Here is a 20997-nt window from a genome sequence, read left to right as displayed (position 1 = left end):
AGTACATAAACATTTTTAGTAAAAACGTATTGCCAATGACTTCATAGGCTTTGCAAAAGACCTGCTAAAAACTATAGACTCCTTTAAAAATACAAAATTTGGCAACTAAAAGAAGTTCATTGGAAATAAATAACAAAACTAAAAACAAAAACATAATAAATTGGGTTTCTAAAACAAAGCATACAAAATAAGTTTTTTGTTAAATTTTACACTTCTGAAACCCATAAATAATACAAAAGATTCAATCTCACCTAATGAAGATATGTATATACCAATGATGAAAGATCAAAGTATTATGATAGTATATATCTGTGAAATTGACCAACCGGTTAAATAGGCTAAGGTAAGATTATTGACATATAAAATAACTAGAGTAGAAATAAGCAATAAACATATAGAATACTGATCAATACAAAAGATAGATGTATGTGTCATAGACCTAAGCTTTTTTTTCTGGAATAATTATGTATTACGGTTAAGCTCTTGAAGAATGCCAGAAAAGAGGGCTTTTTATACTAAAAATAGTTTTAATTTACATGTGTCATTGTCACATTAACAGAGCTAATTATCAACACAAATCAATACACAATGATTAATTTTAGCACAGGACAGAATTTTGGGATAAACATAAATTTTATGATTACTTTCAAGAGTCCTAGGTTTTTACATGGCATTTTACCTCTTCTATAAATTGAATACATGTTGTGGTGTCAACCCAATAATTACAAATTATGAGAAATCAATTTACAACTAATGTAATCAATACAAAATGATTAACTTTAGCACAACCAAGAATTTGGGGATTAACATACATTTTACAAGACATTTTACCTCATTTCTGTAAATTGAAACATGTTGTTGTGTCAACAAAATAATTACAAATTATGAGAAAACAATTTACAACTAATGTAAAATTTATTATTTTTCGGACAGAACTAATCGGGAATTTTTAGTAAGTTAGGAAATTCCCACCCGCAGAGTTAGACATCACAATGATGTATGGGTTAGGTAACCCTCATCCAAACCCTGAATTCTCTATACTGTATCGAATATAGGTAGCCCTAAAAATAGCAACCCCAATTAAAAATACCACACCAAAACATCTGTCCCATATATTGTATATTTCCAGTCACTGGACATCAATGACTCTATAAATATTAGTCTTTTCAGACGAAACTATAATAAATAAATTATGTTGTAGAATAGACACATTATAATGTATAACAGTAAACCTAAATTTTACTTATATATGTCACTCACACTCTCAATGGTTTACTAACTGATCAATGTCTTGATACATATATATATGTGTCAACTGTTCAATATTTTGGTTAAATGTGTCAATATATTTAGGGATTAGATTGATTTTATTTACAATATTGATCTACATCTTTTGATGAACTTTATTACTTTATTTAAAACAGCTGTTTTATAAGAAAAATCCAGACTGATCATAACATATATAGATGTCATAAATGTAGAATAGGATATATAAGAGAGTAAAGTTAAAGAGCAGCAATAAATTATACAAGTTCATAAGCCCATTTCACATCAAACTGGTAATAAGTTTCATTGACAGATTTTGAGGAACAGACATAAGCTTTTGTGTGAAAATTAAAAAAGAAAAATGTGATAAAAACTTTTAAATAAAAAAAAAGATGTCATCTGAGACTTTGTCAATGTTTTCTAATATTATAAACATAACTGAACATAAGCACTTATTGACTTTGTTCCTTTAGGAACAGTCTCTGATCGGACCCTGTATTGACTTGAAGTGCGAACGGGTCAAAGACATTTTCACAAACAATAATTGTCCGATTTAAATGAATCCGACACTGTTGATATAAACAGAGAGGTGAAAGAAATCTTGTGCAACGCTGAAAACCGACCATTCAAAAGTGCATATAACTGTTATAATTATAAGATAAATTTCAGATAATTCTAATACAATCCTGTTATTGTTGCGGAAAAAGACAATACATAAACAAATCGATGACTTGAACAACTGGTCACTTTTTTGTATGAAAATTAAACGAAAAAGAACAAGTGAAGATAATCTAGGTTATGGCCCATGCAAACAGGAAGTTCGTGTAAAAAACACAAAAAAACCCAAAAAAACAATTAAATCTCGAATGGCAATGCCAGGGAAAAAAAATTATACAAATTTCAAATGCAAAATTGTTTCTCCTTTAGTATTTTGAACCTATTCTTCCATTCAATACAAAAATATGAATAAATCATATTGCCATTGTATTATATTCTGTGCATCGTTTCATCGTTCATTGTTTTTTGGGGTTTATTTTTGTTTTGTTTTTAAATACAACGTTCATATCACATTTTATTGTTTGATTACTTTACAAAAACATTTTTATTATTATATTACTGAACATTTTGATCAGTTTTCGACTGAAAGACAAGGAAAACCTATAATGCGATCATTATGTAGTAAGAGCTAAATCTGCCTGTTGCAGTTATTTGTTCTGGCTTCATATGTTATATTAATTATCACTTATACATTTATTCACATGACAAGCCCACAATCAACCATCTAGGGCATCGGAGGGGTAAGATGTTGGGCGGATTTCTATTTTTATATATTAAAAATCTCATTTGGATTAAACTAATACAAAATTAATACAAATTTAATTTTGCACCCACTGTCTGAAACCCGATAAAAGTAGCAATTCACAACTTCGCTCAGAATAAAGTAATTTGACTGAAATTTTCAAAATATTCATATTTATTTTCATTATCTAAATTTGAACTATTATAGCAAGAACACAGTCAGCTCTTTATCTAAATCTTACATTATGTCTAGAAATATTAATCGAAATTGGATTAAGGCTGATCAATGACGACCGAAATTTTAATCATACCAAAACACCTACCAGATATAAAACAGCAATACAGCAGCCGTTAGATTTAACGGGCAGTGGTTACATTTGTTTTGTTTTTTTCTTGTATATACTTATTATGAAAGATCTGACTACATAAGTATTAACTCGTGTTCAGTGGACATTCATATACATGGTATATTAAAGGGACAATAACACTCTTGCTGGCTTGACAGCTCCAGTAAATAAATATTAGCCTTATTAGATGTTTAAGTGTCCTACCTGTTGTGTAAATTATCCATTACATCATATTTTACTTGTCCAGATGGTTCGGAAATATTTTAAAATCCAAGTCACATTTGAAAAGGTTTACGTTAGGCTTTTCAAATCATTTAGTTGAATTTTTCCAATTTTTTAAATTAGAAGATGAAATTTGTATCATAAATTAATTGGAATACTGTAAAATAGTACAATTTGTTGACCAGAATAAAGATTGGGACATATTATTCTGTTATAACAAGAGTGGTATTAGGTCTTTAAAATTTAATATTGGTAGAGAAACCTATTTGACCGCAAGAAAATCTTTGGGGAAATCCTATCACGGGGCGTCAATGCACACCGTGTCGATAACGGTGTGAGCCGACTCCTACAACTGCGAATGCGCTAAACGGTAATCACACACCAGGAACCATCTCACACTGTCACACCGGGAAGAAAAATGAAATGGGGTTTAAAGTCCTACTTTTCATCTCCTCCCGGGCTCATATAACCAGCCCCAGTTACATTACCATGATAATGATATTGCCCTTTTCCTGCTTTCGGTGATATTTTTAATTGATGTTTAATAAAACAAGACATTTATATGGATAACAATTACTGGGTTATATAGCCTACTTGCGGCGTTCATATGGCCCAGTGAGTAAGAACGTTGGTTCGCTAACCTGTAGGTCCCATGTTAATTGATCCCTGCGTTGGCCTAGAAAGTTCACCGATCGTCCTGGCAAGGGACATCCAAGGTCCCGTGTACACATTGATTTGCACGTAAATGATCCCTTGGCAGTTGGAATTGGATATAAGAGAAGGACGTAGCGCCGCTAGCTGTCCGGCAAAATTTCCCTCATTGCACACTGTATAATGGCATATGCCCATCTTCATTATCCCAGTTGGAGCAGAACAGTAGGACGTTAAACCCATTTCATTTTGTTTCCATGTACTCTCGTCTTTATCAAGCACGTTAAATTTCATGTCTTGCATGATGTATATGTATTCTTTCTTCATTGGCCCAGTTGGTACACATTGGCGTGCATGTTAAAGATCCTTTGGCAGTTGGAATTCGATATAAGAGTGGGCCGTAGTGCTGCTGTCCGGGCAAATTTCCCTTATTGCACGTATGGCTTATGCTCGTCTTCATTAGCCCAGTCGGAGCAGAACAGTAGGACGTTAAACCCCATCTCATTTTGTTTCTGCATGAACAGTAGGACATATTAAAGACCATTTCTTTTTATTTCTGCATTCTGTAGCCTACCCAAGGTGTAAAAAGATATTTCTTGTTTATAAGAAACGTCAATGTTAAACAAATCCTTCTCGGTGTCCATATGGATAATGTAATAGTATTTGAACTTCACCAGGGCAAACTATCAAGATAATTGACGTTGCCATAGTATCCGTTCTTTCGAGAAGAGTAAGCTGTCGTAATGTTTAATTCACACCAATTCTCTTCTATCTAATAAAGCTAGAAATACGGGCATCATCATTATATCCACATTACCACCCGCCCACAAGCTAACCCACGGTGTAGAATCCAGGTCGTTCGACACAATCGCACGGCAGTCACTGACGCCTTAAATTTCCGAACATCATCTGAGGGATTGAGGACCCCCTGCAGGGGCGGAATTGGGCCGGGAAATGGCCCGGGCTCCCGTGTTGGAGCGGCCCCTTTTACTGACCTCGGAGCCCGGATGGGGGGGGGGGATCCGGTGGTTCTCTCCCGGAAAATGTTTGAAAAATGAACCCCAAATATGCGATATGCTGGCATATCTGATTATAATCTCTGTCAAATAATATATCTCATAAATCGATTAATTTAGGCCAAAACCCCGACCTGCAAGTCATTTACAACCATCAACCTGTGAAATTATCATATCGTCATATTATTAATTAACGTATTATCATTGTATCGTCAAGAGTCAAGAGAATTTAACTGGTTACAAAATGGGACTAGTTGAGAACATTTTGACCCACACCCAGAACACCCGGCCCAGAAAGTCTATTATACCAGCCCATTCCAGACTTCAGTGATGGCGTGGCCGCCCGTTAAAGCCACCGGTCACATACAACATGATCATCATCGCTCCATGGCCGGTCCAATACCCCCCCCCACCCCCATATAATGTTCAGCAGAAAAAGTTTTTTTTAGACGAATTGGACAAAATTATTTTTTTCATTTTTTTCCGACCGGCCCTTCGCCCGATGGCCCAATCCGCCCCTGCCCCCCTGTAATCTTTGCTACTACATGTATCTTATGATTTGTCTATTTGTTTTAAATCCGATTTAATCCAGGGGGTATCATGTTCGCTCCCTGCTTTGACCTTGACAAGTGCAGTGTCTAGTCGTTTGAATGGGACGTAAAAACTGAGGTCCCATGTAAACGTTTGCATGCACTTTAAACAGGCCTTGACAATTCAAAATAAGAGTAGGCCGTAGCGCCGCTGCAGGGCAAAATTTATCTCATAGAAGACTGCATGTCATGTGCCCGCCGTTATTATACAGGTTTGTGCAGAACAGTAGGGCGCCAAACCCCATTTCATTTCGTTTCTTTTATGTAACTTGTCATAATTTCATAAACGTTTGCAACATTTTACTCAACTCTCATCCGGTAAACTTCTACCGTTATAATGCACCGTCAAGTAATTAACTTTCCAGTCACTGGAGTTAATGGAACGTCAAACAAGTTAATTTCACTGATTTCAATGCTTTGTGCTAACATATTGATGTTGTTAACAGAATTCTATTTATGTAAGATTACTTATTATTAATAAATGGAAGTCTTCATGACTCACCGTTATGAAATATTCTTTATTAACATAGTTTTAATCAAAACACGTATACTTTGAGCTAAGTGCGAACACAATCAGAGGCGTAGTCGTGAAATATATATTGGGGGGGGGGGGGGGTCCGCAACCCTAACCCATAACGGTCACCGGTCTGACATAGTCACCAAAAAAGACAAACCTGTCTCAATTCATTTCAACCAACCAAATCATGACATTTCTGATCTCATTGTCACGCCCATAGAAAAGACCAAGAGCGACTTTGAAACTTCAGAAGAAATTAAAACGTTTAGGCTAACAAGAGAAAAATTCTGGATTGACAAATTGAAAACAACAGCCCCCCCCCCCCCTAGGTTTGAATATTCATACGGCTAGCGCAATAGCTCCTTTTGTAGTTCCATTTAGCGCAACAGCAGCAAGTGCATCCAAAATCACACAGAAACTTATAATTGCATATTCTAAAAATAAAAATCTGAACGACATCCTAGTGCACAGTAAATTAGATTAAATAAGACCAGTCTCCACCCTGACCCAAAACAAACCATATATCAAATCCTATGCCTAACCGTTAGTAATTAAAATCAATTAGATATAAGAATCCCTAGCCGTAACCCGGTGATGTGGAACAAACACGATTTTTTAGAAAATCCAATCCGTAGTAGGAAACACACTAATGTGGCTCTCTCCCGAGAGCCTCAAATTTATTTTCCTTTTTCTTCAGAAACAATAATACCAGAATACCAGAAGCACCACCCAAGGAAGACCATCAGCGCCACCAACACCAATAAACAGTGAAATCGCCTTTGTATATAAATCTAATGTATTGTATGTATTTTAATAAAACTAGGAAATATCACGAACTAATTTTTCATCATCCTAGGTCAGTGCTTATGTGGAGACTTAACCTCTCCCCCAAATTCTTAAACCTAACCCTAACCCATTTTTTTAAAACCCCTAAAAAATATAAACAAACACCATATGGCCATGCTGTCTACCAAGACACCGCGTGCAAAAGCATTATGGTTACGTTGCTGGCTGAGCGGGCGATAAATATTTGGTTTAGGCGGTTATGTTTTTGGGTACCTACATGCGATTCACTCTGATAAGTGGCAGAAAAAAATTAACAAAATATTACTGACAGGCTAACTAGACACAATTTTATGGAACACAGGTACTTTTCACTTCACACATGCTTCTAGGATGCTTCTCTCTGTGTTTTATTTTAGCAGTATAAACCATATTGGGATATGTACAGGTTTTATACAGATAGAACCTTAACTAATCCTAATAATTGTTGTAAATAAATAGGAGTTTGGGTCTACTATGTAAAAATGGGGGCCGGACCCCCCCCCCCCCCCCATGTGCGACGCCCATGAACACAATGTTCAGAATAGGACTGGATGCCCCATCATCCGCCACCACTATACAACATAAGTTATATAAAGGGAGACCCTGCGAGAGAGCACAATTTCATGCATAGCAGGGTCTCCCTTTATATTTTATGTTGTATAGTGGTGGCGGATATATATATATATATATATATATTATATAAGCTGGAAGCTATTATAGTTGACATTTATTGATATTTTTACGAGCAGAAATGAAATGTAATGAAACGGAGTTTAACGTCCTACGTTTTACAAGCAACTCAACCCTGGCAAAATCAATAAATATGAACTTGAATATTCAGAAAGGCATACTTTATGAGCGTATTATAATGGTATTTTTCTAGCTCTTAAATTGGAGATGTATTAAATCGATCGACTGACCTTGAATGGGTTGTCCAATGCAGAATGATTATTTGCCAACGATAATCAATCGTCGTCGAATTGTCGCAAATTAACCCTAAAGCCCATATAGACTTTCATGTAACGTGGCGACATAGGCAATTTGACTTTTCGGGCAGAAGGGTAAAGTGAAAACAAAAATTATTATTTCATCTTGTTGGCAAAATAAAGTGCCCGAAATCTAACAAAACACCAATTTTACTTTTATTTTAATTGAATACCACGAATTTGTACTGAATTGACTATGGATTAAAACATTTTGTCTGGAGTCACTCTACTTTGTGCGACAATTTCGGGCATCGATTATTATTTGTGAATGCAGCTGCAACAGTCTGATTTGATGGCTGGAATTCAGGTCGGCCTTGAGTGGGATTTCGGTAACGAAGATGCCTAATTTAAGCTATATTAGTCCACTTTGAAGTTGCTATATCCACGGGCTTGGGGGGGGGGGGCCTTAACCCGAAATATGTTTTCTGGCATCACGGGTTCTACCCCCCTAACAGTCATGGAGTCCGTACTCCTATGCGTGGCACACACACTTTGTCGGCAAATCTGTTTAATATCGCACCTGGTTGATATAAATACCGACTCTTAAAATAAAAATTGTTCCTTCGCAAGTGAATGTAAAATGAAATTGTGCTTGACAGTCTACTTGTCAGCATCAATGGGACTAATAAAGATGGGCATACGTCATACACTGTGCAATGAGAGAAATTTTGCCCGGATAGCAATTGAATTCCCACTGCCAAAGGTCCATTTAAGTGCATGCCATCGTGTACATGGGACCTCGGTTTGAAGTCACATCCGACCTCGGTTTGAAGTCACATCCGACTAGATAATGTAGCAATATGGAAGGGTATCACTGCCAATATTAAATGCTCGGCTACAATGTCTTTTCCATTCATTATATGTAAAAAGTACAATGTACAAAGTCCTAATACCGGTAATGATAAAGACAAAATACCTCTAAGGCAAGAGTTAAATGTAAAACGTCAAATGTTAAGTGTCAAATGACAAATGTTTTGTGGGTAAATGCTTTTTTTTTACGTGTCTACATTTTACATTTCTCTCATTACATTTTACATTTGCGCTCTGCCACATCTCATTTTTGTCCTTCACGCTTTCTACATAGCATCATCTTTCATATGCAAATATAGGATATCACGTGACTTATTAACATAATACGGAAACCTGGCACAGCATAAGCCAGAACAAGGATATTCACGACACTATAACAGGAAATCTGCTAAGCACACAATAAAAAATTGACTTTGACACTTTGGATGGTAATTACGAGCGGGGGGGGGGGGGGGTGCAATGTGCAAATACGAAATTCCAGGTATCATGTTACATATTAGCGAAAACCACGTTCATTTCTATTTGTAAATATATAAATAGTTTTCTAGTACAATCTGGTGGATTAGTTAATTTGCCTAATTACTAATTTAGATAATATTTATAACCTAAAGAAAGACCTTCAATAGACAGATTTAGCTCTTGCATAATGCATGTTTAAGTGACTGCATGTGCGCGTGTGTGTGTGTGTGGGGGGGGGGGGGGTATTCAATGTTAAAATACGAGTCTTGATAGAAAAAAATCCAAAATGTTACCTATAATTGCTCTTTTCAAATATGTAAATAATTTTCTGGCACATTCATACTCCCTGAAAAACGACCAAAGTTGGATGGAACTAAAATCTATTGCCATGATTGCGGAGGGAGGGCGGTATTCAATATTAAAATACGGGTCTTAATCTGAAATTCTCGATACCATGTTACCTATCACTAAAAAAAGCACGTCTATTGCTGCTTAAAGATATGTAAATATTTACTGGCACATTCAGATTAGCATACCTTGAAAAACATCGAATGGTACGAAACACTATTAAAGGGGTATTCAAGTAAAAATACTGGTCTAAATACAAAATTCCAGATACCATGTTCCGTATCATTGATTGCTCTTTTCAAATATGCAAATAAATTTTGGCACATTTATATTTGCATAACTTTATAAAATAAGATTAAAGTTGAAGTGAAGGAAGGATGGGGGGGGGGGACTAAACTAAACTAAAGTTACGGGGCTTAATCAAAGATTCTCTATGTCTATACTAAAAGATGTAGTCATTTCCCCTCTTTAAATATATTATTTATTTGTTGGACACAATGCTTATATATTGTTGGTTTTTTTTAATGGAACAAAGTTAATTATATTCTGTTTATTGAAAGACCGTCAAAATACGGGTATTTATACGAAATTCCAGTTATTGTGTTATAAATTACTGGAAAAAGTGTGTTTCTTTGGCTCTTTGAATCTATCAATTATTTCCTGGCACCTTCAGGATTACGCACGGTTTTTTAGATAGTTTCTTATAGTGCGCCAGCTTGATTTACTGTTATCGTGCGGTGAATATCCTTGTAGTGTTCTGGTTTATAGTGTGCCAGGTTTCCGTACTCGTTTTAATAAGTCACGTGATATCCTACATTTGCATTTGAAAGATGATGCTGTGCGAAAGATGCTATGTCGAAAGCGTTAAGGACATATGAGATGTGGCAGAGCGCAAATGTAAAATGTAATGTGAGAAATGTAAAATGTAGACACGTCAGTAAAAGCATTTTCTAACAAAACATTTGTCATTTGACACTTAACATTAGACATTTAACTTTTGCCTTAGAGTTATTTTGACTGTAGCATTATCCTTATTAGGACTTTGTACATTGTACTTTTTACATATTATCAATGGAATCGACATTGTCGCAGAGTATTTAATATTGGCAGCGATACCCTTCCATAGTAGCATATCCCGCCAATATCGCATTAGTAACATACAAATTAATATTGATATAAACAGAATGAGGCCGTTCACACTGATCAGCAGTGAACTTTCGCTAGGCCGCTAGAAGAAGACTCGTAATTCTCTGTGAAACAGATTGGCCGTTAACATGTCTGGATGACTAATGTTTTTTTTTTTTTATTGACATTTGTTTGTCCTTGGTATTATTCGGCCTCGATGAAAGAATAATTATTAGAAACACGTTATGGTTAGAAATATTTTTTGATAAAACAGTTTTCTTCGATTTTAATTATCTAATCTTAAAATCAATATATACATGATTATTATCAAATAATACACACGGTAACATATGTGGACCTAATTTGGCGACATATTTTGCAATAATAATAATGGCCTCAACTTACTTTTGGAAAGTAAGCATTAGCCCCCAACCCTCCCCATTTTATACGCCCACATTTCATGTGACCGTATATTGTTGCCACCTCCATAAATATATATATATATATACATGTATATATATATGGTACATCTACCGTCAACAATTTTATGTGAATACCCCACAGGCCTTGGCAGTTGGAATTCGACGAAGAGTAGGCGGATTAACGCCGCTGTCAGGACAACATTTACCTAATCGCATGACTTAAAACGCCATTCATTTCAAATAGTCACAGAGTCATGGATTTTTTACCTTAACGATTTGTTTTGATATATATATTATCGTATGATATTCTCTACATTTTAGGAAAGGTGTATAACATGCCATTTTATGTTCACATACATATTATTTAAGCTGTAAATATCTCTGAAAAGGATAAACCATATTTTCCCAATTAAAGATCTGATTTATTTATATTTTGATAAAATAAAAATTGTATACAAAATATTACTCAGGCAGATAAGTATAAAAGCCACGCCTAGACAGTGCAGCACTACAAAAATACAACACTGAACATACGTTCTAAAGCTGAACTTGAGTGCCAAAGCCTTGCTCAGCGACGTAGGCCTAACCAAAGCCCTTATCACGGTTTGGTACATTACTTTGTGGTTTTGGGTAAAGATAAGTGACCTAGCCTTATATATAATATAACACAAAAGAAGACCTAAAAATAATAAGCAAAAAAGAAATATATGTAAATAGACCAGAAATAAAGCACAAAATCAAAGGTTTATAGCAATAATACACAGTTATGCTCTTGTTCCTAAAGCAACGGCTAGATTGCTTTACAATTCCTGACCGTATAGCTACGTTATCTCCATTTACTGCACACACGTGAACAGTAGCACCCAATCAGAGGTTGTGACACAAACACGCTCAAATCAAATACAGCGACCTCCACGGAAAGCTTGACATTGAACGAACCTTGAACTTTATAACTCGATTATCACAGGTAGGCATTTAATCTGATAGGCTCTCAAGCTCGGTGAATACCCAATCGAAATTAGTGTCGAAATATCCTCGGTATTACGTGAATGCCCTGATAAGATGTACGCAGTTAAAGCGGGACAAAGCCGTCTACTAATGATGAGTTAAGGTTAGTGTAATGAAATGAAATAAGAAGGGCCTCAATCTATTATCTATTATAAAAAGGTATGAAAACGCAGAACCGACACACATATGCAGTGATGTCAAAGGTTATATGAATTAGTATAGTTTCAATTTTGCCATCTATTTGATAAGGCCAACCTAAAGTTTGGTCAAAGGTCACGAGAAGTAAACAGGACTAGCGCTAATCCCAATCCTAACTCTAACCCTGGACCTAGCCCTAACGCTTACCCTAACCCTAACCTACAATCTCGCGAACAATCACGTGCCCTAACATTATTTACATCTCAGCGACCTTGGCGAAAATTGAGTTGGCCTTAAAAAATAGATCAAGCCCGTTTTAACGTATGGACCCCATTAAAGCATCTAAGTTGAAAGTCGGTATCCGATGACAGAACTCATCGCATATGCCTGATACAACAATATACGACAAAGGGCCTTAAAATGTACTATGGAAACGATTACAAATCGCACTGTGATCTGCACCATAAAACAGCTGTCATAAATTGCCTTCTTTCGTTAGTTTTTGTATAACAACGTTGTAATTTTCTATTTTATTTCAATTCAGTAATTTAAAGTTATAAATTCTAAATAATCAATTTAAATCAACGAGTTGAAACGAAATAAAACTACGGGGGGTTTCATTGTGTTTGAGTGCAAAAGAAATTGGGTTTATAATTGATAAATTCAGGCGACGAGATCTGTTGCCTGTGGGCTTATGTTTTCACTTTTGAATAAATCGCGACACAAATGCTCATTTTCATGGTCAATTGTTTAACTAAAGATAAAATCCAAATTTTAGTAGATACTTCAATTTTGATTGGCTAAGTACTAAAATCAATCTAATATTATCCAATCAAATTACTAAAATTTTGATTTGATCTAAGTTAAAATTTCGTGAAACAGGCCCCTGGATTAGAACCTTGTCAGAGGTGGGGCCAGCAGAACTGACAAGAAAAGTGCACTCACAAATTTGCAGTAAAGGCTCTCAAATTGGCCTTTCCTAGTCTAAGGAAAACGAAACGGTTCAGGGAAATCCTTTCCATGGCACCACAGGAAAAAAACGCACGTAATTAGTTTCAAAATGAATTAAGTGTTCTTCAGATGTTAAACCCTTCCTTAACTTTGAAGCACATCAGGAACATCGTGGCTAAGTAACCTTGAGGTCTGGGTTTATCCCGATGTTGAACGATAAAGTTTATGATGATTTTCTAGCCTATTACCCCTGGAAATGAGAGAGAGAGAGAGAGAGGGAGAGGGTTTAACGTCAACTCGACACACAAACTAGGTCATTTCGGGACTAACATATGGTTTAATTTTATTTCAATAACTCGCTTGCGCGTAGGGGTCCTTAGCAGTTGGGGGAAACCAGAGGACCCGGAGAAAACCCAGGAGGTTGGACAGGCGACCACAATCCTTGTCACGTACAACCGGGGATTCGAAACCACGCCAGTTGACTCAATGACAGGCCTTATGATATAGCACGCACGTGCTAACCATTCCGTTTCATTCACAATAATAACAAACAAATTATGTCGACCGCGAAAACAAACCATTATAATTGGACAATACATCATATATAGTTAATTATGATTCACATAGTGTGTATGATTCATTCATAGTATATAAAGAAACATAATAATAGGCCTAATGTCGATTTCTTTTGTTAATTTAGTGGAGCAACAGGGGTTCGATTCCGCTGTTGGCTGAGAATGTTCCTTCATAACTATAGTATTTGACCTCGTGCACTGTGGCGGTGTATCGGGTTCAAAATGCAATCTAGAGTAAAAAGCAGAAAGTCAACAGTAAAAAGTAGAAAATCTGAAGTAAATGTGGAAATTTTTTATCTAAAAGGGTGAAAACCTATAAATTTATGTACGTAGTCTGCAGAAACCTCAAGCTTTTCAACTTTTAATCGCTATAATTCTACTTTCATGGACATAATTTCTACTTTCTACTATCAACTTTTGACTCTCGACTTTCCGCTTTCCACTTTCTGCTGTCACTTTCCACTTCAGATTATCTACACACGATTTTCTAACGCAGATTTTCTCCAATATTATGGTGGCTGATAGTGGCCATGTAATTTTTCCCCATTTTCATAACCCGACAACACGACATAACAACAGTATTAGTGAGAGCATACGTCAAAGTAGACTTGGATATTAGAGACCTTTGGCAAGCGTAAATTCCTGGTCCGCATCGCGTATCCGTATGGGTTTTATATGTGACGTCATCAATGTGTGTGTATTTCTCATACGTGATACGGCACACGGATACGGCAGCACGTATCGAACAGCTTTCATACGGAAAGGTCCATATAACATCGTCGTCTTTTTATCGCCTTTTTTGCTACTTTTAATCGCTGAAATGTTGTGGCATAGCGTTTTTATGAATCTATGTGTATCCTAAAACACGAAGGTGTATATTTGATGTGATTTTAACCATGATAATCATTATTTTTTATAAGTTTTTCTCGGAATTTTCATATTTTTCTGACTGATCTACGTGCTAAATTTAGGGAGGTGTAAATGGTGTGATTCTGCCGTAAAGGGGTATAAACTTTCTGAAATGAGTGAAACCAAAAATTGCTGTCGAGTCTAGGCATTTGTGGCTAGGCACTTGACTAGCATTGATGGTGATTTTGGTAGATAACCGTCGTCATGTTGTAAGAGAACTAAGCTCAGCTCAGCTACTCATACGTACGCGGCGCGAACGTCTGTCAAAACTCTAAAACTACGATACGGATACGCGATACGGATGTGAAAAATACCGCTTGCCAAAAGACTATAATATCCAAGTCTACTTTGACGTATGCTCTCACTAATACTGTCGTTATGTCGTCTTGTCGGGTTATGAAAATGGCGAAAAATTACATGGCCACTATCAGCCACCATAGTATTGGAGAAAATCTGCGTTAGAAAATCGTGAGTAGAAAATCTGAAGTGGAAAGTCGAGAGTCAAAAGTTGACAGTAGAAAGCGGAAAGTCAAAAGTTGATAGAAGAAAGGAGAAATTTTGTCCATGAAAGTAGAATTATGACGATTAAAAGTTGAAAAGCTTTATGTTTCTACTGACTAAGTACATAAATTTATAGGTTTTCACCATAAAAATACCCTTTTAGATAAGAATTTTCCCGTTTACTTTAGATTTTCTTTTTACTGTTGACTTTCTGCTTTTTACTCTAGATTGAATTTTGAACCCGATACCCCGCCATAGTCTGTCTTCAATTTCTATTTTCTGTACATCTTGTTTGTTTGTTCGCTATCAGTTATTCAGGTTGGTCCAACCGATTAAGCTACGAAATGAACTGTTGGTCAATATATAGTGTCGTTTGATCCATAGACGCATGGGCACGGATAAGACGTTCAATCCCTGCATTCACCGAGAAAGTTCATCTGGATTTTCCGTCGGGGTTTCTCCTTGCCAGTGAGGGGATCACGGTGGCTAAGTGGGTAAGGCGCTGGCTCGCTAGCCTGGAGGTCGGGTGTTCGATCCCTGCATTGGCCGAGAAAGTTCATCCAGATTTTCCGGCGTGGTTCTCCCTTGTCAGTGATGCAGGATGGAGGGGCTGACAAGGACAGGGACGAAAAACCGAGGTCCCGTGTACACATTGGCGTGCACGTAAAAGATCCCTTGAGGCCGTAGTGCCGCTGTCCGGGCAAAATTTCTCTTATAGCACACTGTATGGCATATGCCCGTCTTCATTAGCCCAGTTCGGAGCAAAACAGTAGGACGTTAAGCCCCATTTCATTTCATTTCATTTTCCTTGCCAGTGGTGCAGGACCGAGGGCAAGACAAGGAAAGCGTGGTCCCGTGTAAGCGTGCACGTAATGAAACCCTTGACGGAGTCTGAAATTAGAGTAGGCCGTGTCACCGCTCTCTGGACTGGACAAAATTTCTCTCATAGCACACTGCATGGCGTATGCCCGTCTTCATTATCCCAGTCGGAGCAGAACAGTAGGGCGTTAAACCCCATTTGATTTCACTTCCTTTCCTGTACCACAGGCAAGTAAAATCCCGAGGAACATCCTCAGCCAACACCAGGATCGAACACCGGACCTCCCATCACCCTTTAAACAGTACGCTTACAATAACCAACATTGTTGATTTCATTCGATGTTGATTTGTTTTGTAGAATTAAATACCGCTTTCGTTCAAACTTTACGTCTATTGATAAAGTTAGAGTTAAGATAGAACAGATTTTGCGTTCCACTGTCCACACAGTAAGTCAGCAATGAGAAAAACATGTAAACAAACCGACTTCCCGTTAAATCAGCTACCGAAACAAAAAAGATAATCATATCACTAAATAATCTGAGCAACCCAATTCAATATTTCAATAATACCTAATTTAAACATACATTATGCAAGAGCTAAATCTGCCTATTGCAGGTCTTTCTGTAGGCCTAAAATGTTATCTAAATTATTAATTGGATATTAATTAACTTATTCAGATAATAATCAACTCTCGATGCCCATAGGCGTAGGAGCTCAAAGTAATTCAAGGGGTATAAGAGAAAATTGCCCGAAATCATAAGAGAGCTTCTGGCATATTTTCGGGCATGCAGTGGACAAGAAAAAGACGAGAAAATACTTTTCGGGCAGTGTGGATCTCATAGAAATAAGTTAGTTATATTTTTTTCTCTAAACGTTAATAGAAAAAAAAGGTCGTCGAATTTTTCATTGCCCGATGCCATCGCTAGCCTGTGATAATTAACGGATTCGAACATATTTTTTGAAAATAATTAAACGTAAAAATGGATAATCGATACTTTGTTTTTTTTTTATCGTACTGACTTTAGTAATGACGATCGAGTCAAGCCTCTACGCGCAAGCGAATTATTGAAATAGAATTGAACCATGGTAGTCCCAAAATAACCTTACTGGCACGTCAATGTATGCCCACCGCCTATAGCTGGAAACTCAACGTTATCTTTTCCTGAGGGAATATTAGTTATATGCTTTGACCTTGTGACCTTTATCCATTATACAGTAGTAATTTGTTGGTATAGCTAGTCGCTTAATAATAAAATAAGTTTGTCTAACATAATCAAAAAGAAAAACTAAATGCTACTCACCTGACTACCCTTTCGTCGCCTGGTTTCCATGGTTATAAGAATTTCCTTTGTATCTCTAAAAAAGATTTTACGTGGTTCAGATTCTGATTCCTTTTTAAAGCAGATTGGATTTATGCAACTGGCATTCCACAAAGGATAATCTCCTCCTCCTGTGTCATCAGATCAGACTTCCAGTTAATCCCATAAGCTTTCTTGTTCATCCAAGCCCCAGCGGTCTAAATCCAGCTATATATGCACTGCTAAATGTTCGGTTGCTTCACCTTCGCCTCGAGACTGCTGAATGTTAATTCATATCGTTAACATACAGCACCTAAGTCTGTGATTGTGAGGCCAGTGCACTGTTGCATAAACAAAACATATAATATGATAATATCTTATCATATATACGAGAGTAGGATGTCGCCGGCACACATATATTGAAAGCCTACACCGACATCTGTTTCACAAATTTTACTATGATATGGAAATAAAACCAATATTATTGAAATGTACAAATTATGTTCATAGTCATAGCGAACGCAACTGTCGCTCACTGTATGCTATTGTTTACGACCTTTTGATCACGTGATAAATATTATTGATCAACCCTTAGGTCACGTGATAGGTTATAATCAATGAGTTATTATTAGGATGCGACAGCTGCGAGGTCCGGTTAATAGAACAATTTCTCACGATGGATGCGTTAACAATAATAATCGCTGCCTGCGCAAAGCACAATTTTTCGAATGAATTTATTTACTAGGATTAATGTGCATCATCAGCGCTTTAAGTAGGTTATTTTGATACTAACATGGTGACAATATTGTTATTCTGCATAATATTCAAAATTAAAAAAAAAAAATAATAATAACTATACTGTAATTCAATACTAGTCCATTTAAATATATATAGATGTTATCTTTCCATGAAAATATGGGATCCTAATATCCAACATTTAAGACACAATGTACATTTTTAAATCAGTACACGACGTCGTGTACACTATGGCTTTGGGTGTCATTTGTAATGAAGAAAAAATAACCCCGTATCCCACAAGATCGTGCGGAACTAATTAAACTGACAGATGTAATTCGAACTAAAAGAGTAGACAGTGTGCCACGGTCCGATCAAAATTTCCCTCATATGTATGGCGTATGTCCGTCTTCATTTTCCCAGTCGGTGCAGAACAGTAGGACATTAAACCCCATTTCATTTCATTTTTTAACTATTTAAGTATTTCACATAACATAACTGAATGTAAATCACCTTGCATTAAACTATCATAAGGCTTACGTAAAAGTGGTGGACTGGAAAAACCTCGACTCATATCAATAACAATGCAGATCTTTCACAAATAAACAACACACACACACACATCCACACACACACCCACACACACAAAGAAAAAATAAAGAATATTTGTATTTTAATGTAATTACTGGTATTATTTGTAATTAAACACATGAGTATTATTCACACAAAACTTAACGTAAAATAATCGTCTGGCTTTTTCGAAAAACAATTATTGTAACACTATTTGTCTATGACACAACGGTATGAAATCAGTAGAAACTGGTGTAAACTTCAAATGGTCATAACTAACTTCAGTTATAACTGATCCATTATGAACACGTTTTGGACCAGAATGTTTTGTTGATTGTTTTAAATAATAGTAGGTCTACTTTTGATCCCGCATTATTAACCGTTAATGTTGGGGCTGTGGAAATTAACATTGTCTATGACACTCTCATCTCCAGGTTGTTTTTGTTTTATAAATGGGCATTCCTATACTACTTTGCTAGACATATTATCAATAAGCAAATGGGCTACGTTTTGAACTTTATCTAAATCTAGATGAGTTTGTGATATAACTAGTTAATATTTTCACTTCTCAATGATATTTCTGTACACATTTGTAGATTTTAATCTACAATCTTGAATAAAATCTACTTAAATGAATCACGAAAGTGTCTAGTCATATTAAGGCTCATTTATAGTGGGGCATTAGGTTTTACACCCCTACCCTCCCTCCCCCAACCCAAATCTATAAATATCAGTCATCAGACAAGGAAACAAACGTAAACATATATTGTTAACCGTGTTGTTCAAGCACGTTTAGTGTGAGAGAGAGAGAGAGAGAGAGAAATGAGGTTTAACGTCCACTCGACACAGGCTAGGTTCAATTTTATTTCAATAATTCGCTTGCGCGTAGGGGTTTAGCAGTGGGAGGAAACCGGAGGACCCGGAGAAAACCCACGAGGTTGGACAGGCGACCCTACTCCTTGCCACGTACAACCGGGGAATCGAAACCCCCAGAACGTTTAGTAAACAAATATATAGAACAGCAAGTATTATATTATATTATATTATATTATATTATATTATATTATATTATATTATATTATCTCCGGGCAGATAATTTGAAATCGTGGAAATATTATATTTCAGCAAGTATTATATTATATTATATTATATTATATTATATTATCTCCGGGCAGATAATTTGAAATCGTGGAAATCCTATGGATTTAACCCTGGGTATAGTGGAGTAGAACGGAATGAGTACACTGGGGATACCGAGGATGAATTAACTTATACATAACAGAATATTGCAGAGACACTAATTGTGTGATAAACGAGACTATCCAAAATAGCTACAATGTAAGTATTTGGTAATCGCCTCGCACGTGGAATCTTTTTTATCATCTCTTGGACCACACCGCAGATCAAAGAGAAGGGCTGTCATTTTACGTATTGTATTTCACTAAACTGGATAAAAATACGACATGTGCTTTTTTTGATAAAATAAATATTCCATGGATTTTCTTCACAAAAATTAAAGATAGTAATTGGTACACGCTTATAGAATTTATATCAGACATTTGAGTCCAAGAGTTTTCGTTCCAATAGCGAGTTTTCAGCGACGGCCAAATTTACCTATGCGAGTATCGATGTTTGTTCATTGCCACAAATATAATTCTTTTTGCAAAGAATATTCAGAGAAGTACATGTCCGTGTATTAGGTGGAGTTGGAAATCGTAGATCTAGATATTCATGGAGGCCCAGTTCTTAATCCTATAAATCCTGAAATATTGGATATCATCATATCTTCAGCATTATTTTAACATATAATTAACAATAAACAATGTCCACCCTTTTCAGTTTTCTCCACATAAAGTCTGTTGTAAAGAGAGACCCAGTGCGATAAACTAGTCCGATTGGATTTGAAGCAAGAATTATTGATTATCACAAACTAGCAATCGTGATCATGGTTATTTCCCTTTATACATGGCTATACTACGGTCAATTCTGTGGTTTCAAACCTGTTCAATGATCTTGTACGAGTCTCTTACAATCCAACTCAAAATACATCAGCACCCCTTTCCATAGTAGATCAGCCGCTTACAATAATATGTTTTTTCAGACGTGTTACCATGATATTTTAATTATAATCCGTGCACAGTCTAAACGCCATTGATAAAGAGCACGCAATTCGTACATTTTACTGTAACACACTATGATCAGGGTCACTTTGAATTAATATAATTCTTAATAATCACGTCCATATGCTGCAACATCGATGATCTTTTCCGAATTCTACATGTATTTTCCTAGTTTTGATTAAACCATAGAACTTAGAATCCATTGTGTCATGTTTTTATTGGGATGTCATTATTTATTAAAGAAACTGTCATCAAATTCTCGTTGAAGTAATGAGCCAAGGAAACGACAAATACACGTCATTTTTAACTGATCTGAAACAAAATGAATTTGAACTCGTTTTAAATAAGCATTATCACTCTCACCAAGGAAATAAACCTATTTATATCTTTAATGAAATCGCATACAAAAATAACAGAACGCGCATTATTGTCCAAGTACATGGTACCATAGCCTACCTATGTGCATATAAAATGAGATAAATTTTTGTCC

General features: G+C 36.1%; 1 protein-coding gene across 1 annotated transcript in view; it reads right to left on the bottom strand.

Moving 5' to 3' along the window:
• The window catches only part of LOC126808769 (uncharacterized), a 38337-nt gene extending 20730 nt beyond the window's left edge, over window positions 1-17607 (bottom strand). The window contains exon 1 of the mRNA XM_050533718.1: window positions 17086-17607. Within this exon, the coding sequence (XP_050389675.1) occupies window positions 17086-17115 (30 nt within the window). The 5' untranslated portion in view covers window positions 17116-17607. The remainder of the gene's footprint in view (window positions 1-17085) is intronic.
• Window positions 17608-20997: the final 3390 nt, after the last annotated feature.

The sequence above is a fragment of the Patella vulgata genome, chromosome 1 (assembly GCF_932274485.2).
Source record: "Patella vulgata chromosome 1, xgPatVulg1.2, whole genome shotgun sequence".
Taxonomy (NCBI): Eukaryota; Metazoa; Mollusca; class Gastropoda; family Patellidae; genus Patella; species Patella vulgata.
The sequence above is the reverse complement of the archived record's forward strand: the minus strand, read 5'-3'. Positions and strand labels throughout refer to the sequence as shown.